The sequence below is a fragment of the Condylostylus longicornis genome, unplaced genomic scaffold, assembly GCF_029603195.1.
Source record: "Condylostylus longicornis isolate FDR11 unplaced genomic scaffold, ASM2960319v2 ptg000130l, whole genome shotgun sequence".
In the NCBI taxonomy this organism is placed as follows: Eukaryota; Metazoa; Arthropoda; class Insecta; order Diptera; family Dolichopodidae; genus Condylostylus; species Condylostylus longicornis.
The window spans coordinates 1856697-1884592 of record NW_026578098.1 but is presented as its reverse complement, the minus strand read 5'-3'; the positions used below and the strand labels follow the sequence as shown (position 1 = coordinate 1884592).

The 27896-nt window shown below is 29.0% G+C and overlaps 2 protein-coding genes across 12 annotated transcripts in view; both read left to right on the top strand.

Annotated features, from left to right (window-relative positions):
- LOC129614936 (uncharacterized) overlaps positions 1–22860 on the top strand; it is a 58448-nt gene extending 35588 nt beyond the window's left edge. For 6 of the 11 annotated variants that reach the window (XM_055529896.1, XM_055529898.1, XM_055529901.1 and 3 more), the window contains exons 2-6: positions 3266–3416; positions 3512–3755; positions 9325–9393; positions 12347–12391; positions 22678–22860. In XM_055529896.1, the coding sequence (XP_055385871.1) occupies positions 3305–3416; positions 3512–3755; positions 9325–9393; positions 12347–12391; positions 22678–22807 (600 nt within the window). In that variant the 5' untranslated portion in view covers positions 3266–3304 and the 3' untranslated portion in view covers positions 22808–22860. Of the gene's footprint in view, positions 1–2828; positions 2969–3028; positions 3155–3265; positions 3417–3511; positions 3756–3819; positions 3927–9324; positions 9394–9449; positions 9896–12346; positions 12392–12500; positions 12842–22677 lie in introns of those variants that run through there. The other 5 variants (XM_055529897.1, XM_055529903.1, XM_055529902.1 and 2 more) reach the window with 5 other exon arrangements.
- Positions 22861–24105: 1245 nt separating this feature from the next.
- Positions 24106–26944, top strand: LOC129614952 (6-phosphogluconate dehydrogenase, decarboxylating). The gene is made up of 2 exons (XM_055529935.1): positions 24106–25070; positions 25795–26944. Exons 1-2 carry the CDS (start codon positions 24542–24544, stop codon positions 26709–26711), a joined length of 1446 nt encoding a protein of 481 aa, XP_055385910.1. The 5' UTR covers positions 24106–24541; the 3' UTR covers positions 26712–26944.
- Positions 26945–27896: the final 952 nt, after the last annotated feature.

Below are 27896 nucleotides of genomic sequence, written 5' to 3'. Positions count from 1 at the left end.
TAACATAATGCTAGATAGAGGGTTAATTGCATGAGTTAAGAAAAATAATTTAATTTTTTAATGTCATGGATTTTACCGTTAGCATTTTGCGTTTATAGAAATTTGTAAAAGCTTGCGGTTTCGGAAATATAAAGCGTTAAAAATTCAAATTTTACAAATTTCAAGAGACAATAACTTGAGAATGGGTGGCGATGGAAAAAAAATTTTCTTCCAACGAGATAAACTATTTATTAGTTCAGGCCCCTACAATCTGGGGTCTAGAAGAAAAACGACATCCAAAATTTAGAAAAAACGGATTTTAAATAACAGTAAATTTGAACGGCCGTTTTGTTTTTTTAAAGTTTAACTATAGTATGCCGCGATAGGAGAAGCAAGCCACTGCCTCTCTGCGTTTGCAAAATTTGAAAAATGCTTATGGTTTCACTGCAATAAATAGTTGAAATAGTTGGCATTTTTAGGGTTTCGTGGGGTTATACCTTCTGGAAGGGAGATAGGTAAAAAGTTTCTTCTACAGAAATAAGTTTCTAGAAAAGGTCTATGTACATATAAAATTTCAACTTTGTATCTTCAAGGGTCTAGAAGTTTTGTAAACATGCCCACGAACGGACGGACGGACGGATCGGCGGACGGACCGATTGAAACTAATAAGCACTTTTTTTCAAAATTTTTTTGGAAAAGTGCTAGAAAGTTACTTCTGTAGATTTTGGAAGAAAAACTAAAAAAGCACATTTTATAAGCTGTTTCAAGTATAATTTTTTCCAATCCTTTAAAATTTTTTTTTTACTTATATAACTCAGACTTACTGAATCAAAATTCAAAATCGGAAATTGTAATACAAAAAAATTTCAGCTTAAAATAAACTAAAATTTTGAATTTCAAAATAAAAATTGACAAAAACCTAATTATGATCATGACATTACGTTTCAAAAACTTTCTTACAATTTTAAGGGTGTTAGTAAGATTTTTATCCGTATCATATTGGAAAAATGTAAATTTGGCTCTTATTAGAATTTTGCTTTGTGCAATCGAATTCCCTGAAAAGTTCACGAGTTACGTCAATCCATTTCGTAGATATGATAAAAAATGTAAAATAGGCCCTCAGATCGGTTTCCGAGTTCTGGTATTTTCAAAAAATTCATTGTCTTAACATCTCCATTTTATATATAAGTTTCAAGGAAATCGGTTAATTATTTTCCTTTATATATACGCAAAAATTTAAGATCGCCCCGCAAAAAGGTCAAGTTCCCGAGAACTCATATATCCCAAATCTTGATCAATACGTTTTATAGCCAAAGTAAATTCACATATAAAATTTCATCAAAATCGGTTTGGAAGATCTTGAGATTCGCGCGTGCACACACAGCTCGACAGACATTTCTCTAAAAGTAGTTTATTTACACGTCCCTACTATGATAGATATCTGATAGATATATATAGATAAAGTACATACAGACAAACAGGCCGACAGACTGACACCTCTCTAAAAATAGTTTATGTACGCTTCTCTACTAAGCAGAAGTGCGTTTCCAACAAAAACTCGATATGCAAAATTTTTTGACATCACATAACCTCCCTTATTGTATGCAATGTAAAAAGAGCGAGTATTAAATTTTATTTTTTATTATTATTTTAAATGAAAGTAACAAAAACAAAACAATAAAAGAAAAACATGTAACTGTGCGTATTGTATATCTTAAATTTCAATATCTTATACTGGTAATTGATTAACGTTTTATAAAATGTTAATCCAAACGAACTCTTGTGCTAAAACAATAATAAATTGAATGTTATTTTTATACCCTGCACCTTCATGAAGATATATTAACTTTGGTGTGGAGTTTGTAACCACTTGAAGGAGTCATCTCCGGTATGGATATGTGTATGTATTCTTGCTCAGCGTAAAATTCTGCGTTGATTTAGACGTGTCCGTCCATCCGATCAAAAACGAATAAAGCAAGTGCGACCAACATTTCACAAGTTGCTTTTTTTGTGCCAACGACGGCTGCTATTGTAAATGGACCAATTCGGACAACGGGTTCGGGTAGCTGCCATACAGCTCAAAGAGTTTATTTTAAATATTTCAAAAATTAATAAAGGTATAAAAATGAAATTTTGTATACGTGTAATTAAATAATCATTCAGAATTTTTTGTTATTTGGGTTATGTATTTGGCGTTTTCTTATTCAAGTTTGTTTATAAATGATTTTTATAATTCTATAGCTTAATATTAATATAAAATCGATTGATTATTTCTCTTTATATACGCAAAAGTGTGTATTTGGCCCGTAGTAAACGTCCATTTGCTGACACCTGATTTCTTCCAAAAGTTGGCAGGTTTCGCTGACGGTCGAATGAAGCTTATATATGAAATTTCATAATACGTGGCGCATAATAAAAATTGCTTTTCTTTATTTGTGCATAAAAGTAAGACTTTTTTTTTCCAAGACGTTCTTGGTTCCGAAGGTTTGAAGCAAAAGGTATCAAATATGGTCATTGGACTTTTATTGAAAAACGGTCGATTAAGATCCTCAAGGCTCTGGAAAAGGTTTCGAGGAAATAGGTCCATAAAACCAGAAAAAAATAATGCTACTAATACTTTAAGGTGGGAATTAGCCTGTAGGATGTAGGCCGATCTAGATCCTACAGTGCTAGACAAAAGTATATCGAAACGAGCTGCGTGAGATTGTTAGTGGTTTAGCAATAGAGAACTTTGACTACTCTCGAAACAGAATGAAATGATAAATGTGGTATGATAACGTTTTCCTTATTTAATCCGAAGCAGATTGAGATTAGTTAAAAAATAAATATGTGTTCGTTTTTTATTTCAGGACGTTGAGCGCAAAAAATTCGGTTTATTTTTTGCAATTGGAAAATCCTCAGATTGTGATTTGAATAAAAAATGTTGACAATTCTCAGAGCTCTAATACTATTTTTTCATTTAAAACCTGAAAAATTATTAAATGATGGAGTAAGCGGTTACTTTTTAAAATCAGAACTCTCCGATTATAAAATTTTTTCATTTGATTAGATCATGCTCTGACAACTCAGATCAGATTCAACTGCTGAAAACATGAAGAAATCTTGTTATCATAAAGCTTTACAAGAGATGACTAAAATAAAATTAAACTATATACAACTATAAACTAAATATAAAGTATCTAAAATAAAAATTTTCTTTATTGATCTAATAGGAATGAGTATTAAAAAAAATGTTTTTATGTAGGTACATTATTTCAAATATTGAATTTACTTGTTTTCTTTTCAGATTTTAATTTAATTATTCATTTGTAAAAGAAAGTTAAATATGGCACCAATGCCAGTTAATAAAAGCCCTCCATCAAAAGCACCAACATTCCTATTTTCCGTTGCTGATTCAGATGATTCCAGCCCATCACTTTCAAGCCCACCTAGTACAGGTATTTTAACATATTTTTACATTAGATTGTATTACAATTATTATGAGAATCTCGTAATTGATTTGAGCTTTATAATTGTTTTTCTTTAATTTCAGATGCTCCAAAATCACAATGCTCGTCGTTGTCAGAAGGTGAGCCTTTCGAAGGATTTGGAGAAAATGAAGTAGGTGGCAGTGGACGTGGGGGCGGTGTTTGTGTACAGCCAAACAATAGTAATACTGAAAATATAAGTTCAAGTGGAAACAGTGTGCACGTTGATCATCGAAGAAATGACAGTATTAATAATAACGGTGGTGTAGAACTGGAATTAGCACCACATGGTAACTCAACTCCAAGCGGGTAATAATTTATATACTCTTATATATATGTATATACGTATTTGTCTGATCTATTATTATTACAGTTGTATTATTATTAATTTCGCAACCAGTATTGGCAGGAAACAAACTCTGTTAATGCAACACAATAAAATTTAAATAAAAACATGAAACCTGTTATTAAAATCATAAATATTTTTTGTGCATATATGTTTAGATATGTATGTTAATAAAAAATTGAGCAAACCTGTAATCAAGCAGGCAGTCAAATATCTAAATACTGGGGGCACCTGTGGTTCGCTTATTAACAGCATTTTCTACTAAGTGAATTTTTAAAGGACGGTATTCGATTATTTTTGAACGTCCTTTATAAATTAACGATAGTGCACTTTCTAAAAGTGTTCATTTTATCCCTAGAATTTTTCTGGATATATAAAAAAACAATGCTTTAAATTTGTTTTAATGTTAAACTTAACCTCGTCTGAAAACCATTCGATGTATCGTGCTATCAAATTTAGTAACGAGCTCAGCTTTATCATGTTCATTTCATAGATAACCTAGAAAATTTCGTCAAAAAATCTGAAAAAAAAAACCAGACTTTATATTTGTAGGGTTTTCTATCAGAATATGATATTTACATTTTTAACAACAAAAAAGCTATGAATGCAGCATTACTTAAAATTTTAAGCGCTTTCTAATGCAAGAAAAAAAAATGAAAAAAAAAAATCCTTGAAAATATAACTAACTAATTGTTCTAAAAAATTTTCTGACAAAATTAGATATCAACAGTTATTCACTTTTCGAATTGAAATATAGATATGTCATGATAACCACTTTTGAAATGAAAATGTCTTCTAGTTTTTATACAGTTTCGTTTTAAGTTGAAAATGAAACAACTGCACCTTTCATTTCTACATTTTATATTTAAATGTTCATGCTGGTTATTTTCATATAAGTAAAACGCACATTTAAAAACATTTAAAATAAGATAAGTCTGATTGAGACTAATTGCAATTGCAAAAAGTGTATATCTTATTTGATATAGAAAAATATATTAAAATTTTAAAACTATGTAGTATTTAGTAGCAACATTTTAAAATGATAACTTTTAAAACCATCTTTACTAAATTTTCACTAGTTAGTTTCCTTAAAACAAAACACAAAAAAATTGCAATGGTGTTTTACTCGAAAGGGCAAAAGTGTAGATATCATGTTCTGACAAAAAATCTTAAATTTAATTGCACATTTTTATTGCCCTATAACTAATGTTTATCAAAAACTATTCTTATTAGAATTAAATTTTCAAAAAAACAAAAGTATGAATCAAATTATTTTTAAAAGTATAATTTTTACTGATTTTGATTTTTTTTTCTGTTGATCCTTTAAATAAAAAAAACTCTGATGTGATCAGCACATAACCGACCGCAATGTGTATTGTCTAGTTAAGTGAAAATGTCACAGAATATTATAAAAAGGTCTGTTAAATACTGCTTTCCAGTTTTTAGGACATTAGTAAGCTTATAGTTAACATACCTAGAAAAACGTAAATTTGGCTCTTAGTAGAGTTTCATTTTGTGCTACCCGAATTCCCTGAAATGCACGCCAGTTAGTTTTGGTAACAACCAGAACTCAAAACTCAAATTTCAAAAAATTCCATCAATTCGTTCCGTAGATATGGTAAAAAATGTGAAATCGGCCCGCAGATCAGTTTTCGAGCTCTGATCTTCCCAATGAATTTATATGTTCATTGTTTTATTGCGAAGAATTTAAATATTAAATTTCAATGAAATTGGTTTATTATATATGAAATTTCATTTCATATATAATCAACCAATTGAAAGAAATGAATTGGTTGATTATATATGAAATTTCAAGTACTTAAATCGGTTGAATATTTTCTTTAAAATAGTCAAAAATGCAAAACAGGCCCACTAAAAAGTGCAGTTCCCGAGACCTGATATATTCCAAAAGATCAATCCGTGCCATGGTCGAAATAAACTTACATATAAAATTTCATCAAAATCGGTTCAACCGAACTTGAGATACACGCGTGCACACACAGACCGACAAACCGACAGACCGGCGGACCGACAGGTTGCTAAAAACAGTTTATTTACACTTCCCTACCATGAAGAAGTGCATTCCCACCGAAAACTCGATATGCAAAATTTGCTGCCATCACATAACCTGCCTATTGTATACACAATACGGTCGGTAAAAATTAATTATTTTGATGGTTTAATATTCTTAAAACAAAAGTGATTTTTTTAACCATTTTTCCATTTCATCGTTGGCCATCAGCACAAAATTGCCTGTAAGATGAAGGGTAACTTATATCAACATAATAAAATCAACCTTACTTCACAAACAATAAGTTTCAAAATATCAAAATCAGTATTCGGTTAAGCTGGATTCACTGATTCGTCGCTTTCGCGACGAGCTGATGTATTTTGTATGAAAATTTGAATTCTTGACATTCTCTTTATTTTTAGTATAGCTTTTTTTCCTCTCTCTCAAAAAGTTGAATCCGTGCCACAGTTCAACTTTAGTTAGCTCAAAAACGACGAACCAGTGAATCCAGCTTTAGTCAAGCAAGCACACGCACACAATTCATTTTAAATAATTTTTTTGTGTATTGATTTTTGAAATACGGGATTAGCGTTTAAAAAAATTGGCAAATTTAAAAAAGTCTAACGTGTTGGGTAAGAAATCTGGTCATTTTGCAGACTTTTGCAAAATCTGAAAAATTCAGATAATCCTGGCAATATGGTAACGCTGAAGGAGCTACAGCAAATTACAGCAAACACAAAAAATAAGTTTTTAGTTTTCATTTGTTTAAATCTCTTTGATCAATTACAATTTTACATCGACGAATATTACATGGTAAAACTGTAAAAATGGGAGGCATTTTGTGGCTTTGATATTTTTTAAACAAAACTTCATATCAGGGGTGAAAATTGGGGTGACAAAATTTGAGAATGCACAATTTTGTAGCCAGTATAAAATATTATAAATATTTTATTGGGACCGAATGATTGTAATTTCACAACATATTCTAAGGCTTTAATACCGAAAAGAAAACATTTTATGTCATCATTATTTAATTAAAAAGAAATGTAATATTTTGTAATAAAAATTACATGTTTTGTATTACAACATTTTTTGCTCGCCTATATGTTGTATTGAATTCGAAGTAGAATTCTAAGTCGATTTACCTATGTCTGTTTGCTGTTGTGAAAGGGCTTATTTAATAATGACCTAGATGGAATAAAATAAATATTTGAGAAGTAAATACAAGTATCTGCATAACATTCATGTAGTCACTCACCAATATTTGTTTGCAATTACAAAATACAAAAAGTTCCCTTATTTAAAAGAGTAAAGAAGTATACATATATTACTTTCCATTTTTTACACATTGGAATTTTTGAGGGAGAAAAAGAATACGCAATTGATATACATGCACTTATTTTTTTAATGTACTTTTAAAGACACAAAAGTTTAATTTTCGTATATAAAGTTAAAAATATTAACCATTTTTAAAGCGTTCGAAACCATTTTTGTAACTCATCCAGTACAAGGTGCCAAAAATGATGTATCCATATATTAAAAGCGTAGCGATTTAAAAAAGAAATTGAGTGTAATAAAATACACTCAAATATAAAAAATAATATAAAAATTTATAGATAATTGCAAAAAATAATAAAGTTATAAAAAGACAAAATAATGTTAAAAAAAATTAAATTTTATTTTAATCTTGTCTTTGTAATTTAAAACCCATATTTCTTATGAATATACATACATATGTACCTATAATTGATATATTTCACAAAGTAACCAGTGTGCATACACATTTTTTTCTTTATAAATTGCTTTATTTTTTATCTCATTTATGTTGCAGAAAAAAATAATAAAAATTTTTGAGAAATTTCGAGTTTTTTAATAATTTCGAAAAAGAAATTCCTCCTTTGCTGGAAGTTAATCAAAGATACATACCTAAAATCATTTGCCTTATATGAGCACTCTGTACATGTACAATATATGAAATTTTAAACTTGTCTCAGTTGTTTTCATAAACGTTTTTACCTAACTTTTATGAAATGAAAAATAAAATATTATGAAAAATAAATTTTGTTTTTATCAAGATTTACTTAATTTTATTTCAGTTCACTATTTCAGTTTGTTTATAAAATTTTGTTTTTTTTTTCTTGTGTACACAACTTTTATTACTATCTATTTCTTAATAAAAGTGGAATATTTTGGGAATAGTGGAAGTGACAAGCAAACGAAAGTTAACGGCTTCAAATAAGCCGAACATTATTCTTAAAAAGATATTTGATTTTAATAATAACCAAAGCATATCTATTTTACAAGTAGTTTTATTTTTTGTTTATTTGTCTATTATATATGTATACATAGCTATACATGTTTTATAACAATATTCATCTGTTATACATTAAGAAAAACAAAATATATAAACAAGATAAAATAGCAAAAAAAATATAAAAAAATAAAAATACGTACTCCGGCAAGCATTGATCTAATAACCATCTGGTGATCAGACTATCTACGAGTACGTAGTAACTTGAATATACCTTTCAAAATCTTTACTTTATTCATATTTCGTACTCTTCAAAAACCATCCTACTTTACATTATATTATATATGTACATATATGAATATAGCTACTTCTGAAGTGTGAAAAAGTGCGGATACTTCTAGAAGGGCTAGAGACATGGGACAAAAAGCATTAGGGTTTTGCTAGTATGGTACCATCCGGTACTAAATGGTACTACATCTTATGGGAGTAATTTGCATTTATTTTTGATAGAATGAACATTGTTTACAAATTATTTTCTAGAAGTGTGAGTTATAACAAGGAGTGCAAACTTCCTTAAGTAAGTGATTAAAGTTAATAAAATTTACTTTGCTGAAGTAGATAGTACAAGTAGATGCATAAGTATTGCATTCTTTTCGCGATTTGTTGCAAAAGTGCAAAATGTATTAATAAGCAAAACCTAAGTGTATATTAAATTTATTCACAATATATTTTTAAAGCAAAATTTTATATGAAAATGTTTCAAATCTTATTACATTAGAGTTTAACAAATAGAGTATTTCCAAAAAACATTTAGGGGCGGAAACTCGCTAATATTGATATGATAAACCTTTTTTTTTCATTTTAAATAAGAAAAAAAATAAAATGATCAGTACAAAAAAAAAACATCTGACAGTTCGCATTTTTCAGCCAAAAATATAATTATCAGTTCTCATTGCCAAAAATATTATTATAGTACATAATACCTAATTATACATTCACGTACATATGTTATTTGTTTGCATTACAGATTAAAAATACTTATGTACATGGGTTCTGATTATTATTCTGATCATTAGAGTATTATTTTATGCGCAGTATTAAATGTGATGTAAACGAAGAGTCGAACTACTTGTAAAACTAATATGCTTTGTTTGATACTCGTATGTGCATGAAATCGTTTAAATCAAATTTTGCAGATTGTATATGAATAACAAATCTCTAAAATTTTTTGATATTATTTAAGTGACATTATTTTTTTATTTTTCTGTAGAGAAGAGGAGAGAGCACTAATATCAAGGCATAGTTGGGCCCGAACAAGTTTGCGCAGAACTCCTACAAGGTATGTATTTTATTGTACACTCAGTCAATTACTTTAACGTTTTTTCAACACTGCAGTAATATCTATAATTCAGCAATTTTTACCCCATAATTTTGAAGTCAGAAATTTTTAAGTGACGAAGATTATAGGTTATTCAACTTTAGTTCAATAGTTTCGTTGACATTATTTAAGTACATTTGTGTAAATTGAGACAGTTTCAACACGTTTCAAATAGATTATATGCCTATTTTTAATGTAAGGCATTAACATACAAACACAAGGTTATATCGTTTAATACATGCAGGGTGTCGTATTAAAGTACACTGCTATATACCATTGTATAAGCCTGATAAGTAGACAAAACTTTTCTATGTAGACCGTGTCCACAGCTCAACAGGTTCGAAGTTACAGGGACGTAAAGTTAGTTTCGACTGATTTTTTTACTTCTTGAAATTTTATGTATAACTTCGTGGCTATGTAAGAGAGGCCCACAATTAAAAATGATTTGGCAACCTGAAAATTCGAAATCACATGACTTTAAATTTTCGAAAAAATTGGAAATTTTAATTTTCCATTTAAAAACATCAACTTTCTAGATGATTTAACATTGGAGTTATTTTTATATTAAAACAGCTGGCAATCTTGTCTACTGGCCTTTAATTTGGTATTTGGGTCATCTTCGTATCTGTTCTGTTTGAGTATTTGCATAATAGGAGAGAAAAACTTTTTGAACGATTTTTGTAATTTTTCTAAGTCATTGAAGAAAAAAATTTGGCATATAGTTAGATATGCTGTATTCTATTTTTCTCAATAACTCCAGAACAGGTATGAAGATGACCCATATATCAAATTCAAGGTTGGCAGCTGTGCTAAAATTGGAGAAAGCTTCCTCGTTAAGTCTCCTAGAAAATTGAGTTAAATTTAAATTTTTTTTTAATTTTGAAGTCATGTGATGCCGAAATCTGAACAGGTAATAAATAATTCATATAGACATTCATATGAAACACTTATTCTCAGATTTCCAAATCATATTTAATAATGTGCTTGTCTTACGCAGGCCCATACAGTTATTCTTAAAACTTCAAAAAGTAAACAAAAGGTTTTACAAAAGTTTTGTCTACTCATAAGGGTCTATACAATGATATATAGCAATGCACTTTGATATGTGTAATAAACAATAAACCTTGTATTTGTTATAATATAATATACATATAAATGTGTATTACGCATAAATATATAAATATGTATTGTTATAAATATGTATTATATCCCTTAATACATATTTATAGTTTTAAGGTTATAAACTAAAATTCAATGCCCTTAAAAATTAGGTTTTTCTTTTAAACGACTATTTAGAAATTTCAAACGACTATTAGTTTCAATTCAAAATTTTTCAAATTCAACTTTGAAGTTTTATGTTATACTTCATTTGAAAAAAGAAATAGATTTTCGGTATTTCAAAATCTTAATCAATTCTTAGTGTTTTCTCCTGTCTTTTTAAAAATCTCAATATTACTATATTAAAATATTACTTTTACCGTATTATTAAGTGAAATTAGAAAAAGATGAGCAAAACAAATTTTTTGGCTGTTAAATTATTGTTGACGTTTATATACGGATAGAATTTTTGATGTTGGCATTCAAATGCCAACGTCAAAATGTGATGGCATTCAAATTTTGCATATCGAGTTTTCCATAGGGAAGCGTAAATAAACTATTTTTAGAGAGGTGTCGGTTTGTCGGTCTGTCTGTCTGTATGTGTGTGCACGCGTGTATTGCAAGTTTGGCTGAACCGATTTTCATGAAATTTTATATGTAAGTTTGTTTTGGCTATGTCACGGATTGATCAACTTTTGGGATATATCAGGCCTCGGGAACTGGACTTTCTAACGGGCCTATTTTACACTTTTGATCATTTTGAAAAAAATATTAACTGGACGTTTATTACAGGACAAATATACATTTTTGCATATATAAAGAAAAATAATCAACTGATTTAATTGAAATTTAATATTTAAATTCAAGGTAGTAAAGTAATGAATTTGTAATTTTTTTTGGGAAGATCAGGGTTTGGAAAATGATCTGGGGCCGATTTGATGGAATTTCATGAAATTTAATATTTGAGTTCAGGTTATCACCAAAAATTACTTTTCGTATGATTCGGACGGCATAAAATGAGACTTTACTAAGAGCCAAATTCACATTTTTCTAGGTATGTTAACTAAAAGGTTATTAGTGTCCTTAAAATTGTGAAGAAGTGTTTAAAACGCATTTTTATAATCTTTTCGAATATTTTTGCTAATCTAAATAATATACATTGCGGTCGGTTATGTGCTTTGTTCTATTGACAAAAAATATGTTTTTTTATGAGAAAAAATCGTTACTTAAATATAAAGTATATGTACTTACATTGAATTTACAAAAAAATGAAAAACGCGTGTGCTCACTAAACGCTGAAGTAGTACTCCCAAATTACAATTTAAGAAAGAGGTTTGAATTTTCTACAAAACTGCATAGCCGAGTTGTATATCTAATTTTTAGTTTAACAGAAAAGTTTTTTGTTATCATAGTTTATCCTAGTTTTTGTTGAACATATCATTCGCAAATTATATAAACTGTCGCGTTTTATATATTCGCAATATACTTGTAAATGACAGATAAGGATTCAATTATATTTTCTAAAAAATCGATAAGCTAACACAATTTTGATCGTCATCATAGAAATCGCGTATGTTATTGCATTATTATTCATAGTTTTTAAAAAAATTATTGTTTTTTTAATATTGACTGTATTTTTTTTATTTTTAATAAAATTAAATTTCTATTTGCAATTTCAAATAATTAATATTTTCAATATTAGTTAATAATAATTCGATTTTTGTTATAACTGTATCTAAGCAATTGTATAAATATAAAAAATAATTTTATAATATAAAATTGACAAAAAGTCTACAACAACATAATTTTTTTACAGCAATCCCGATAATATACCAAATCGTCGTTGGGGATCAATGAGACAGTAAGATTAAATAACTAATAACTAAATTATAATTATTTCTACATTGTTTTATTCTTTTCTCTATTTGTCTTCCATCTTGATATTTTTATTTTTATCTTTTAATATTCAGCCCTATCATGAATTCCACTCGTAGAATCCTGCAAATTACGAACATAACTACGACGTGTTAGACTTTTAAATGATCACAAAATTTTTTCGTAGAAATTATGAATCACCACCTGTGGCGGTGATCAAACATAATATCACATGTTTATTTATACTGCTATTTCAGTAAACAACTTTCATACGAAAGGATATTTTTTAAAATATTCATGCTACAAATATTGTTTGAACGTTTTGAAGCTCTTTTAGTTTTTGAATTTTTTTTGAAAAAAAATTTTTTTTGGCAATATCAATTCATTTCCTTTCATTGTAGCTGTGTAACTCAAACTCAAACCAAAAAATTCAATATTTGAAAATTAAATACGACTCCTCTCTTTAAATTGCTTGCTACAAGTGATTATTTCTTTCGTAGACTTTTGAGGATAATTTTTACTACGAACGTCATTTATGATTGTTCCAAAATGAATACTCAGAGCAGAATATTAGTAATTCATAATTGTTGTGTAAGAACAATTATTCTAAATTCTATGTTTCTTATTATTATTTTCCCATTTATTTCAATTACCAAAATTGCTAAAATTTTAATTTGCCAAAACTTAATATTAACGCACATGTATTTGCAAACATTATAGTTAGTCAATGCAAATATTTTCCCATATATAACTTCCCACAATATTTTAGTAGGGGTCAAATTACATATATTTTGTTTGTTAATTTTACTTTAAGTAAATTTGAAACCTATATGATACGTAAGTTAACATGGGAAAATTATGAATTTTATATTATGTTTGAGTTACATTGTGCGAAATAATTCATTTCAAGTAGTATAATTTTTGTATAAATAGTTCAGATGTTTAATAAATAGATTAATTAACTTGAAACCAAGCAACAAGAAGTTTTTCAATTAAACTATATAACAATAACCGTAATTTTCCGAATTTCAGAGCTACGAAAGAAATTCAGGATAGAGCTGCTTATATCTTGTCAATGCTTTTCTTTCTTATCAAAAATTGGTATCACATTAAATTTAAAATTTTTTTCTTGCACATACTTTATATACAGGGTGATTCAGTAAAGAGTGCATCAAAAATGGGTAAAAGTTTTGTTTGAAATTAGTTGACAAAACTCAACGGTTTCCGAGATACAGGGATTTTAACGAAATTTCATAAAATTTTTACTTGCCCCAGCGTTTTTGCTCATAACTTCCCTTCCAAAAGAGGTAGAGACTTCAAATTTCAGTTTCTGAAAGGACTAGTAAACGGTTTGAAAGCAACATATTACATGATTTTGTATTTTATGCACTTTTGGAATGCCAGGCATTTGAACTTTGGGAAAAATTTAATTTTTCTCTTCTTTTATTTTTTATTTTTATCCAACTGGATAATTTCATACAAAATATCGTGCTTCGCAAGCATTACGTATACGTTATATTTTTTAAACTTCAAAGTTTTTTTAGAAAATTTTAGCCAATTTTTTAAGTTTTAATTTGCTTCGCCTTCCAACTGAGCGCTTCATGCATTTAACGGGGAGTAGGTTGCGGCACTCCGTAAGGGGGTGTCTCCTCTTCTCTGGAATTTGGTAATTCAATCAGTTATTGGGCTGCAAGGTAGTCGCCTACACAGATGAATTGGCGGTGCCCGTGTCTGGCAAACACCTCCACGTCCTAAGTGTGCTGATACAGATGGCAATTAACCTCGTTTTGAACTGGGTGGCTTGCTCTGGGCTAACTATTAACCCTCAAAAAACTAGTCATTTTCATAAGGAGATATAAGATTTCAGGCGTAACTCCTTCAAAACTTGGCGGAATCCGCCTATCCCTTAGCAGGGAGGCTGGTTCAAAGCTGACGTGGAAGTCTTACATCATGGAGAGAGTAAAGATAGCAATTATTACGCTTTACTCGTGTAAGAGGGCCATCGGGCAAAGGTGGGGCATAAAACCAAACGTGGTTCATTAGCTATACACCGCCGTGATGACACTGGCCCTGATGTACAGAGTTCTGGTGTGGTTTCCGGCACTCCGTACTTCCTTAAACCTGAGATCAACAGGGCTCAAAAGATAGCAATAATATTTGTTGGTGGTATTATGCACTCCACCCCTACTCAGGCCCTTGAGATTCTCTTCTACCTGGCTGCCATTGGATATACTGGGCTGGCAGATGGCTGCGCAATCCGTAGTACGATTAAGAGCCGCATCACAGTGTTCGTGTGGTTCCATGGGTCACACTTCGATTCTTGCGGACTGGGGGCATGAGGTGGAGACAATTGATTTGGTTCTTTCTGTGCTTTCATTCGTATAGAATTTTCGGGCTTCAATCCTGCCGAACCAATGCTGGCGGGACGCAGCTTTATCCATTTTTACACGGACGGATTCACACTTGCAGTGTAAGCATCTTCCCGCACAGCTAGGCCGTGATGAGGGCGCTGGAGTCGGATACCTCTATGTTCAGAATGGTCCTAGATTGTAAGTTGTCTTTTATGGCGGGGCATTTCGATTTAAACTTTTTTTGGGTTCCCGAACACAGTGGGATTTCGACGAACTACAATTCAGATGAGCTTGCAAGACAAAGAACTACCCTTGGAATTCTACCTGGGAAGGAGAACCTGGGCATGTCTCTAAGCGCTTACAGATTGTTGCCACTGGTGGAACGCAGGAATCTCAGTTGGGCCAATGGAACAACGTGTAACGCGACAAGGTAGTTGTGACCCAAACTAGACTTCTTCAACGAGGAGAAGCAGGAAACGATAACCTACGTGCTGGGTTCGTATCTGGCGTTGGTGAACTCCAGGCAGAGATTTCTTGGGTCCCACTTTTTTGGGCCAGATATGGACAAACAGAATGTAAATGCTAGGGACTTTGGTCCGTTTCTGAGGAACTCGGACTGGTTCTAATGAGAGATACGGGAAATACGGCGACGGCAACACGACGGGCCTTGGTGGCCTAAGTGTACTCATCGGGGAGCCGTGCAACCTAACCTAACCTAAGCTTTAATTTAAGTCATTAAAAGATCTTGAATGGTATAGGAGATAAAAGAAAAAAACCATTTCTCAAGATTTTAAGGGCTCTAATAAAATGTAAAAATTTAGATCTCCAACGCTCGCAGAAGAAATAACACACAAAAAGAAACCAAAAAGAATAACATGTAGAAAAAAGAGGAAATCGAATAAAATGTATTCTTAATTCTGTATATGTTATATGGTATTCGTATCGTATAAAATGTACACCGATTTTCTGCACAACTTTTTAATTTTTGTTTTATTTTCATATTCTCAGTAAGTTGAATAAGCCTGAGCTTAGTCCGCAATGCATTTGAATATAGTGTAATTTATTGCTAATATTGTTATTGATTGTTATATTGTAGTTATATATTCTCTGCAAACTAAATTAAATCAGCAAATAAATTAGCACATGAATCATGAAATGAACACCTGAAGAATAGAGTCAAATATTTTTGTTATTTTTTCATGTTTTTATTTATGAACTTAAATAGCCAAAGTGGTTCTGCGTTAATTACATGAATTTTTATTGATATTATGTTATACAAGAAATTATACAAGACAATAGAAAACAACAAAAAAAAAGCTATACAAATTCAATACCATTCAACTTATTCACAGAGCAAAATTTGGACTATTTTATTTTTTTTGGGATACGTAATGCTTGCGAAGTACGATATTATAACATATTAGGATTATTTAGGTTGGGAATACATTGAAAGAGGCTAAAATCCTGTTTTCCGTTTTTTTTGTTATAATCTGTGCGCGTTTGGCAGGATGCGTGTGCGGTTTTATGTGCAAAATACTGAAAATTTGATTGTTCCGGTCCGTTTTTGTTCTGGATTAAGAACGAAAATAGTCCGCTGTTATCGTTTACCACTTTGGTTTTGTTTTTACACTTATATAAAATATAATGATCACATGACAAGTATTTTACTTCAATAAGAATGTAGTTTTGCAGAGCATTTGTATATTTATTCCAAACATATTATCCATTCGCTAGAGTAAAACCACATGACATACATTTAAGTTCCTGTTTATTTCAAATTATTACTGCTGGTTACGACTACTGCTGGTTACGACTTCTTCATTAAATAAGAAAACATAAAAAATTTTAAAGCTTCTTTAGGTATTTAGTTTCTTTAAATTTAAGAATCACCCTGTAGATGATGCTCAATTTATTACATATATGCCATTAAGTTTTTAAGCTTTTATGAATGTGTTTATAAAGATGCTTACATAATTTTTACCGACCGCTTTGTATACAATAAGGTAGATGATGTGATTGCATCAAATTTTGGCTGTCAAGTTTTTGGTGGAAACGCACTTCTCCATTGTAGTGAAGCGTAAATAAACTACTTTTAGAGAGATGTCGTTTTGTCGATTTGTATGGCGCGTGTGTTTCAAGTTCGGCAAAACCGAATTTAATTTTTTTTTATATGTGAGTTTACTTTTTCTACGGCACGGATTGATCAACTTTTGAAATATATCGGACCTCGGAAACCGAACCTTTTTGCGCGCCAATTTTACATTTTGAATCTATTAATTTTTTGAAAGATCAGGGCGCGGAAACCGCATTGGAGTCAATTCTACAATTTTTATCATATTTACGGAACGGAATTTCTTTAAATTCTGGTTGTTATCGAAACTAACTGGTGAAATTCTCAGGGAATTCGGGTGGTACAAAGCGAAATTCTGCTAAGAGCCAAATTTATACATTTCTAGATAAGTTAGCCAAAAGCTTGCTTACTTCCTTGAAATTGAAAAGAAGCGTTTAAAATGCATTATCATAATCTTTTTGCAACAATTTCACTAAAGTAGGCAATATACATTGCGGTCGGTTATTTGTTGGCCACATTATTTTTTTTTTGATGATTTAAATCGTGGTGAAGGTTTTTTTAAATCGTTATTAAATAAAGTCTGAATTATTTGCTATTTGTTTCGTGTTTTTAAACAACATACTTAACATTTTTGTTAACGCTTATAAAAGCAACGCATGTAAGTATAATTTAATATAATTTTTTTTTTATACATAATCTTTACATTATTAATTAAATTTTATTGAAACTAATGGCTTCAAATGTATATGCATAAGCTGGATAATTTAATTGTGTAGCAAAAAAAATGTTATTACTATTTTATATAAGGCATATAATAAAAAGTAAAAAAGAAAAGGCAACAACTCCTGATTTCGAAATCCAGCAAAAAATTATAAGAAGTACTTAAGAAATGTAACTGCTGAATAATGAAATAACTTGCAATTTGAAACCCAAGAATGCAAACAAACAATTGTAAAATTTTACAACAAAGTTTGGCATTTTCAGTACGAAAATACGAAATTAAAGAATTTAAAGATAAATATTTCTTTATTTTCTAAATATAGTTTTATTTGATAGTTGCGCTGCGCCGTGTTCTCCATATTTTCAAAACGAGAATACGGATTTCAAACAAGGATATGTATCGAAAACTTTATTTTATGTCGCTTATTAAATCGTTACAAATTATACAATTTTATCATACTTACATTTTAAAATAAAGAACAAAATTTAAATGAACTTGTTAAATTTCAAATTTTGGGTGACATTCAACATAAAGGGTGAGTACTATTCTGCTTCAATTCTCAAAGACGAGAATCACAGAACACCATTATTTATGGAGAATGGGTTTTGTATGCTGGAACGCCAAAAGATCCAGCCGAGGATCTAGCTACTCAACCGATTTTTACTAAAATTTATACTTGAGTTAACTTTGAGGATGAGATTATTTGATCAACTTTTCGAATATGTCAAAACTAATGGTCAGATATACATAATTGATTGTAAGAACAAAAAGATCGATAAATTATCTGTGAAACAAGTGTTTATTGGTTACTAAATGTTACATGATTCCGTAGTTATTAGTATTTATTTATATAAAGGAAAAATCTGGGACCGATTTTTTCAACAGCTATAGTTCGAAAAAGAGTACACCTGCATCACCATAATCCCCACCCTGCACTTTTCCTCCTCCCGCACACAATTTTTGTTGGGAATTGACCAAAGAACCATCACTAAAATTATTTGCCACTTTATATGAATCACCTTGTATACATACACGCATGTCTGTAATATTTCATAAAGTATGAATTAGTATGCATTTGCATTTTCTTCTTTATAAATAACATTATTTTTATAGCTCGTCTAATGTCTTTATATCTAACAAGTCCCACTGCTAAGAGAGAAACTTGAAAGCACAACCTTATTTTATATGGGTTTTTTTTTTAATTGAAGTTGCTATTTTTTGAGAAGTATTAAAATAAATGCACAATTATTATAAAGCAGGTAAAATTCCAAAAATATATTTAAAAAATCAATTAAATATATATCAATATTTTCATATTATTTTCATTTATTTTAAAATTCTTAAAATACAATTTTTGGAAAAGACAATCCTATATTTTTACGACCGGATTTGAATATCTTTTTTATTTTTGAAATAAATAGTATCTCAGCAAATGGCTCAAAAATTCCAAATGTATAATGACAGAGAGTCATGTAAATTTTCGTCCGTTTGCATTTACTATTAAGATTCATACACAGCCAAGACCATTTTATAAATAGATTACTCTTGTTTACCTGCTATTAAAACATGAAACGAGAGCAAAAATTAATTATTAAGCACTCAATATAACATGTTTGAACTAGTTTTAAAATAATTAGATAAAAAAAATTGATTGAAAGTAGGTACATATATTATATTTATTTTTAATAACTTAAAAACTAATTGAAATTATTTGAAACAATTCTATAAGTAACGTGTAAATAACCGAAATGAGATGATTCAAATTGTTGAAATGTGTCAACCTATATTACTTTTATTAACATTTTTGTTAGCCGACACTACTGAACTTACCTTATTGAGAAATAAAGAATGTACTACATGAAAAATTATACATCCTTCCTCATTAACATTTGAAACCATACTGAAATATGAATTTAAATGTTTTTTTAATTTTTTCCTCCTCCTACCTTTCTTTCTTTTTCGTGCAATAGAATTAAATGGAAAGCTTTTTAAAAAATGTGTATAATATCCTGAGTAATGTCTTTATATCTAACAAGTCCCAATGCTCAGAGAGAAACTTGAAAGCACGACCTTATTTTGTATGGGTTTTTTTAAATCGAAGTGGCTATTTTTTGAGAAGACATATTAAAATAAAATAACACTTTATAATAAGTATAAACAGGTAAAATTTAGAAAATATATTTGAAAAATCAAAAAAATATATTAATATTTTCATTGATAATTATTTTAAAATTTAAAAAAAAGCGGAAAAACAACAAGCACATCCTTCGCCTTCAACGTTTTATATGTTACTGAAAGCATTTCATTATTTTTAAGTGAACAGCTTTTTTTTCTCATAGGGTAAGTTAACTCAAGATATGGGGAGTAACTGTGGTGTCAAGTTGAAAATATAATTAAGGAAAGATAATTCTTAAATATTGATATAAATACATAGTAAAGAAAAAATTTGAAGAGGGATTTAGAAAATAATATCTAAAATACAATCAAATATTATTTGTTAAATACAAATTTTCAAATTTTATATAAACTTCAAAATTTTACCTCTATTTTTATTTGAAAAAATATTAAAAACTTACTATCATTTATATCAATTACCTAAGAAAAAAAAATATTTAAAATGTTTGGAAAAAACAATCATATATTTTTATGACCGGATTTGAATATTTTTTTATTTTTGAAATAAATGGTATTTTACCAAATGACTCAAAAATTCCAACTGTAAAATAACAGGTATTTTAAAATTTTTGTTCAGGTATTTTAAAATTCTTTCCGTTTAGAATTAAGATAGGTCATACATACACATGCAGGGACAAATAGATTGCTCTTGTTTACTTGCTAATAAAATATGAAAAAAGAGCAAAGCAAAATTTTTGAAGCACTTAATATAACATGTTTGAAATAGTTTTTAAATAATTATTTAAAAAAAAATTGATTGGAAGTAGGTACATAGATATTTATTTTTAATAACTTAAAAACTAACTGAAATTATTTGAAACAATTTTATAAGTAACGTATAAATAACCAAAGTGAGATAATTCAAATTGTTGAAATGTGTCAACTTATATTACTGCTATTAACATTTTTGTTAGCCGACACTACTCAACTTCCCATATAGGGAAATACAAAATGTGCATAAAAAATCATACATGCCTCCTCATTAACATTTGAAACCATACTGAAATATGAATTTGAAATTTTTTTCATTTTTTCTTTCCTCCTACCTTTCTTTCTTTTTCGTGAAATAGAATTTAAATGGGAAGCTTTTTAAAAAATGTGTATAATATCCTGAAATTTTTGAAAATATTAAACTCTTTTTTACGTAAAAAAAGAAAAAAATAGTAAGAAATATGACACGATCAGTAGCATTTAAAGAAAAAAACAGGAATCAAGCCAAAAATTGGTAATATTTCGTAAAAAAAATTGGGTATTGGGACTTGTTAGATATAAAGACATTATCCTAAGATTTAAAATATTAAAATCTTTTTTGCGTAAAAAAAAGAAAAAATAATAAGAAATATGACACGATCAGTGGCATTTAAAGAAAAAAACAGGAACGAATTCAAAGATTCGTAATATTTGGTAAAAAAAATTGAGTATTGGGACTTGTTAGATTTATCGAGCTAATAGACGAGCTAATATGTACATTAGCTCGTCTAGTAGAAGTTAATATATACATTAGCTCGTCTATTAGAAGTTTGAGTTACCGTGACTTCAATAATGCCTTATAAAAAGTTTAAGTACGGTATTAATACGGTGGTGGTACCGTGTCAGAGCTTTCAATATCTTTACATTGTAAAAAAAACTGCTAAAGCTTTTGATACATTTTGGAATACAATTTTTACAATATTAATACATACTTTGACGTCTGTTTGAAAATTTCAATTTAAAGTTCTGTGCAAATGTTAATTTTTAAGAAACGTTACCACTTCATTAAAAACATAGCATATTTATGCTGCATTTTGGGAAAAAAAATTGATAACTAGAACTTTATTGCTGAAAATATATGCTGGTTTATTTTATCGGTTATTTCTGGCAACATTTATATGACAAGGTATAAGAAAAGCGTGCTCGATTTTTTCGACACCAGATTTATAATAAAATTACGTCTCCAATACGTATAAAACGCATTTAGGAAAAGTGTACAATGTTTTGGAACTTGATACTTTGTAAAATTTACAAAGTATCAAAACTTGATACTTTGTAAAGTCAAACTGCGTTTTTACTATTCTACGACGCTTAAAGAGAACTGCAACGGCTATATATTACAAAAACAAGTTTTTGGTGAATTAAAATAATGTCGGAACATAGTGGAACTGGAACACATTTGGTTGTCTTGTCAAGCTGTTTAAATTTATAACAAAATCAAAAACAGAGATGATCGTTTTTATAAACGAACGTATCAAATGGATTAGTTTAAATTAAATAAATATATTAATCAATTTTTAATAAGTAAATTTTCAAATTAATAAAAATTAGTTGTTGAAGCTTTTATGCTCCGTGTAACGAATAATTGTTATTAGAAATAAATTTTTTTTCGCTTATATATTGAAACTATATATTGAAGATAGCAAAACAATAAGCCACATTGTCAAATCACTGTTCACTAATATAATATAACATAATTCTTTGCTCATTTTAAATAGGCCATTGAATCTTGTTGCTCCTATTGAGCGTTGTTTCACCCACATCAGCTGATTACGTTGTAGTTGTTCTTATTGAATGTCGAGGGTTAACATTTCAATTAAAGTCAAGTAAGCAAATTTTTTTGTTGAATTGAGTGGAGCCGGCTTCAAGTCAAGTAACATTTATATAGACATTGAATAAGCTTCAAGCATTTACCCTTGAAGCAGCCATATATACGAGATATGTATGTATATACATATTACTACAAACTACATGATACTCAGTATCTATTGTGCATAATTATGTATGTACATTATATACATATGTACAATATAACAATATGTATATGAAATTTTAAACTTATATCTGTTGCTTTCATACATTCGAACATTTTTACCTAACTTTTATGAAATGAAAAATAAAATATAACGAAAAATAAATTTTTGTTTTTAATAAAGTTAAAATTTATCAAAATTTTTACCTCACTTAATTTAATTTTTTTTCAGTTCGCTGTTTTTCATACACTCGTTTGTTTACAATATTTTATTTCGTTTTTGCCTACACAACTCTTATTACCATCTATTACTTAATAAAAATATTTTAAAAATAGTGGAAGGGCAAGCAAATGAGAGCTAACGGCTTGGAACGCATTGCACTGGTAAAAAAATACATATACTTTGATAGATGCTTTGACGTTACTTACCCAGCATTTACACGTACAAGTTACTTGCAAGAAAGTTGCAATACATACAAAAATTTTACTAACACATTGAAATATTTCTACTTGCTTGTTTACTTGCAGTTCAACTTGCAAGAAAATTTTGCTGCCAGTAATTCGAGCAAGTAATTTGACATATTGAGAAATTCACAAAAAAAAATTTGTTGTTTTGATTTTTTTTTTTTTTTTAATTTAAAATTTTTGAATTTTGTTTTGAAAAAATTAAACTTAGCAAACTTATGGTTTCTAAAATTTATAAACAATTATATATATTGCTAGTTGTTTTCTTCTCAAAGACATTTTCAAAAATTAAATTGCTAAACGCCTACGTCATAATAGCAAGTAATTTGACATTTCGAAAAACTAATTGACAATTAATATTATACAAACTTGCATGCAAGTAACTTGTATGTGTAAATGCTGGGTTACACAAATCAGTTTATGAAATGTGAATATCAATTTGTGTTCCCACTCGCTTAAAAAATGTAACCAATGATTGGTAAAAAAATCTATGCAAAACGTATCAAACCTCACTACATAATAGACTTTTAAGACAAATTCATTTATGAAGAAAAAGGGTTTAAAACCTTTATTCGTATAAAAAATGTTATTTTAGGTACTTTTTTACATAATATGTTTATGGTATGTAGGTTTACATCATTTCTTATTCTCAGTTTTTTTTTTAAATATATACATAGATCAATTATTTTTTTCACTACTCTATTTTTTTTTTAAATGTTCATCGTATGTATTAGTTTATGATACGTGTTAAAAATCTTCTAACTATATTAAGTTTCAAAAAAATTTTCAAAACACTTGCAAAAACGAGCTTGATAGTGGACATTATTTAATGGCTTAATCAAAAAAAATTTGTGACACTGACATTTTCTTGTATATTATACGTTTAGTTATTATTTAATTACTTAATTTTCAAAAGACTTAAAATTAAAAAAAACAAGGATGCGTTAAAAACAGGGAAGCGGTTTTGAAATTTTAAAAATTTTTTTTATAAAATTTTTGATACTCTTTGAATTGAAAATTATATGGTTAGTAAAAAATTTTTAATATGACTTGCAAATAAAGGGAAAATGTATCCGCTTTGATACAAATTTATTAAAGTGCGAATATGGCTGTTTCACATTTTTATTAGATTTTTTATTTTCTTTCTTTAATTCATTTTGGTAAATATAGTAAGCATTGATTAAAACTAAATATGTACATAGTATGTGTTATAATCAGGTATACACTTATACAGTTTTGATCACAAACACAATCACTGTAAGAGCGTAACGTGATTACATGAATTTGACTTATTACTTGATTACCTTTTTTTTGGCATTGCTTTTCCCCAAGTTGTATTAGAATAGATAAATCCCATAGCGATTAAATACGTAGTAGAGCAAGTTTTACATACATGTATCAATTTAAAAGTATTAAACACATGCAAAAGTTAGTTAATAGTAGTCCGTAAGGCTGTTCGTACGTTTTTTGTCATTTAGAATTCGGATTTTTTTGTGATATTAAATTTTACTACCGATTTTTGCTTAAAATTTGTGCAGCGTTCAATATTATTAAATAGATAATTTATTTGATATAAAAACTTTAAACTTGGTTGAAATTTTTAAAAGAATATTCTTAAAAATAATTTTAAAATGTCTCAGAAAGCTGATATTGCTTTGATTGGTTTAGCTGTAATGGGACAGAATTTAATATTAAATATGGACTCCAAAGGTTTCATTGTATGTGCATATAATAGAACAATTGAAAAAGTAACACAGTTTCTTAACAATGAAGCCAAGGGCTCGAATGTTATTGGAGCAACATCATTGCAAGATATGGTTTCAAAATTAAGAATACCTAGAAAAATCATGTTGTTAGTAAAAGCAGGGAGTGCCGTTGATGAGTTTATCAACAATTTGATTCCATTATTACAACCAGGAGATATAATTATTGATGGTGGTAATTCTGAATATCAAGATACAGCAAGAAGGTGTAATGAATTAGAAGTTAAAGGTTTATTATATGTGGGATCAGGTGTTAGCGGTGGTGAGGAAGGTGCCCGTTATGGACCATCTTTAATGCCTGGTGGACATCATGAAGCATGGAAACATATTCAGCCAATATTTCAAAGTATTTGTGCTAAGGCTGATAATGAACCTTGTTGCGAATGGGTTGGTGAAGGTTGGTGAAATGTTTTTAGTTAACTGTTTTATAATTTAAAAATTTTCAGAAATCTAATGTATTATTGTATTTGCATTTAACGAAAAAACGACTTTCATAAATGATTAATGGACGAAAGCTTTTAAGTTTTATTTTTACATAAATATTGAAGTTTTATGTAAATGTGCATTTGAATAAAATATTCAAAGTCAAAATGGAAAAAGTGTGACTAAGAAAAAATTTTTGCAATATGGGTTAATAACAAGCTTTCGATATGTATAAAAATTTTATTTTCTAATCGGATATAATATATACATATGTACAAGTTCACCCTAAAAATCGGTTTCTTCATTTTCAAAACACATGTCTACACAAAGTATAATATAAATTGCTTAACTGTATATCATTGTTGAATTATATACATACATTTCTACATAAATATGTATGAACATATTTAAGTCAGATTTATTCGTCACATTCTTCCATCCAAATTTTTAATGGCATGCGTATGAGATGAATGGGATCATAGCCTAACATCTCTTATTTTATTAAATTTTATTTTATCTTTTATTCTATTTTTTTCGAAAAGCTCAACATTTCGTTTTATTTTATTACATATCTTGCCACTTTTTATTTTTTTTTACATACCTACATATACATATGTATGTATATAATTGTCATGTAATTTTAGCAATTTTAAAATTTTTACTTCGAAATAAATATAACAGTATAAAAAATCGTTTAGGTGGTGCTGGTCACTTTGTCAAAATGGTTCATAATGGCATCGAATACGGAGATATGCAATTGATTTGTGAGGCTTATGATCTGATGCGTAATTTAGGATTAACACAATCAGAAATGTCGAAACAGTTTGCTAGGTGGAATTCCGAGGAACTAGATTCATTTCTAATAGAAATTACAAGAGATATATTAAATTATAAAAACTCTGAAGGTGAACTGCTATTAAGAATTCGTGATACAGCTGGTCAAAAAGGTACAGGAAAATGGACTGCAATTGCTGCTCTTCAATATGGTGTACCTGTAACGTTAATTGGAGAAGCAGTTTTTTCTAGATGCTTATCTGCATTGAAAAATGAACGAGTTGAAGCAAGTAAACTATTGAAAGGAGCAGCTACAAAACCTTCAGTAGCAAATTTACAAAATTTTTTGAATCACATTAAACACGCTCTCTACTGTGCAAAAATTGTTTCATATGCCCAAGGTTTCATGTTGATGAGAGAAGCTGCAAAGGAGAACGGGTGGAACTTAAATTATGGTGGAATTGCATTAATGTGGCGTGGTGGCTGTATTATTCGTAGTGCATTTTTGGGAAATATTAAAGAAGCTTTCACGAGAAACCCGCAACTTTCTAATTTATTATTAGACGGTTTTTTTAAAAAGGCTATCGAAAGTGGCCAGGAATCATGGCGTCAAGTTGTTAGTCATGCATTTATGTGGGGTATTCCAGTTCCAGCTTTATCATCAGCTCTCTCATTTTATGACGGATACAGAAGTGAAAAGCTTCCAGCTAATTTATTGCAAGCTCAAAGAGATTTCTTTGGTGCACATACTTATGAATTGCTTGGTCAGGAGGGCAAATTTGTGCATACGAATTGGACCGGTACTGGTGGAAATGTTTCAGCTTCAACCTATGATGCTTAAGCAATAAATCCATTTCCTACAATATATAAAATTATACTTTCTGAACATGCATACATACATACATATATAAATTGGTATAATAAGGGATTATGCGGTAGTTATTTTAGGTGTGCAGGTCGTTTATATCCAAAAAGAAAAAAGTAAATGTTTTGGAATTGGATTAAAATTTTGTTATAATATTAAATTGTTAAAATATTTTTTAAGAAATAAATTTTGATATTTGATAATAGAAATTTCTTGCTTATTTTAGCATGCGTTTTTGATGCTTTGCTGAAGAAGACACTTCAATCGACATTTCAGCTTTGAGGTAAGGGAAATTAAGTTTTCATTCGCTTAAAAACAGTTTAGTAATATACAGGGTGTCCGAGACTCAATGGTATCGCGGAGCAGGGTGATAGAATGCATGCAGACGAACAAAAAACACCTGGTGACATTTTTCTTTTTGGGCCCTTGTTCAAAAAGAAAAATGCAAAAACCGGCTTATTTCCACATTTTTATTTATAACTCCGGAAATGTGACAAGTAAATCCAATCTTGTAGACTCGTTTTATAGCTAATGAAATCCTCATTCTAACGGTATGCCAGCGGTTGCAAAGAACTTTTTAATTTCCGAGATATTCAAGTGCAAAGTCAAAATTGATTAAAATTTTTTTTTTAATTTTCGTTTAACCGTCATTGACTCTTAATTCCACGTTATCAACCTATAATTTTTTTACAGGAAGACGCCCTATATTCTGACCTTCATTTTAATATAACGTAATGTGGGAAATTTTTAGAAATAACATGTCTATCAGACGAAAACTGAGGCCAAATCCTTAAAAAATTAACTAAACCAAAGTACTTTTCAAACAAAAACAATTCTTTTAATCTTTATTACGCAGTACTAATTCATTATTAACATTTATTTTTTCTTTTACAAAATGAAAGACATTTGCATTACATTAATTTCTTTACATTTCCAAAAGTTTCAGGAATATCGTGTGTACGAGGATCAAATTTATAAAAAAAACAACAAAAACGAGTTTTTTCGTAACAAATTAATTATAATCCAATTAATGTTCACCCTTTAACCTTCTTTGTATTTTGTTTTTATTCTAAAAATTCAATTCTTGATCTTCAGGTATAGTTAATGTGGAAAATTTTAATTTTCATATTACATACAAGAATGTTATTTTGTAAGTAAACT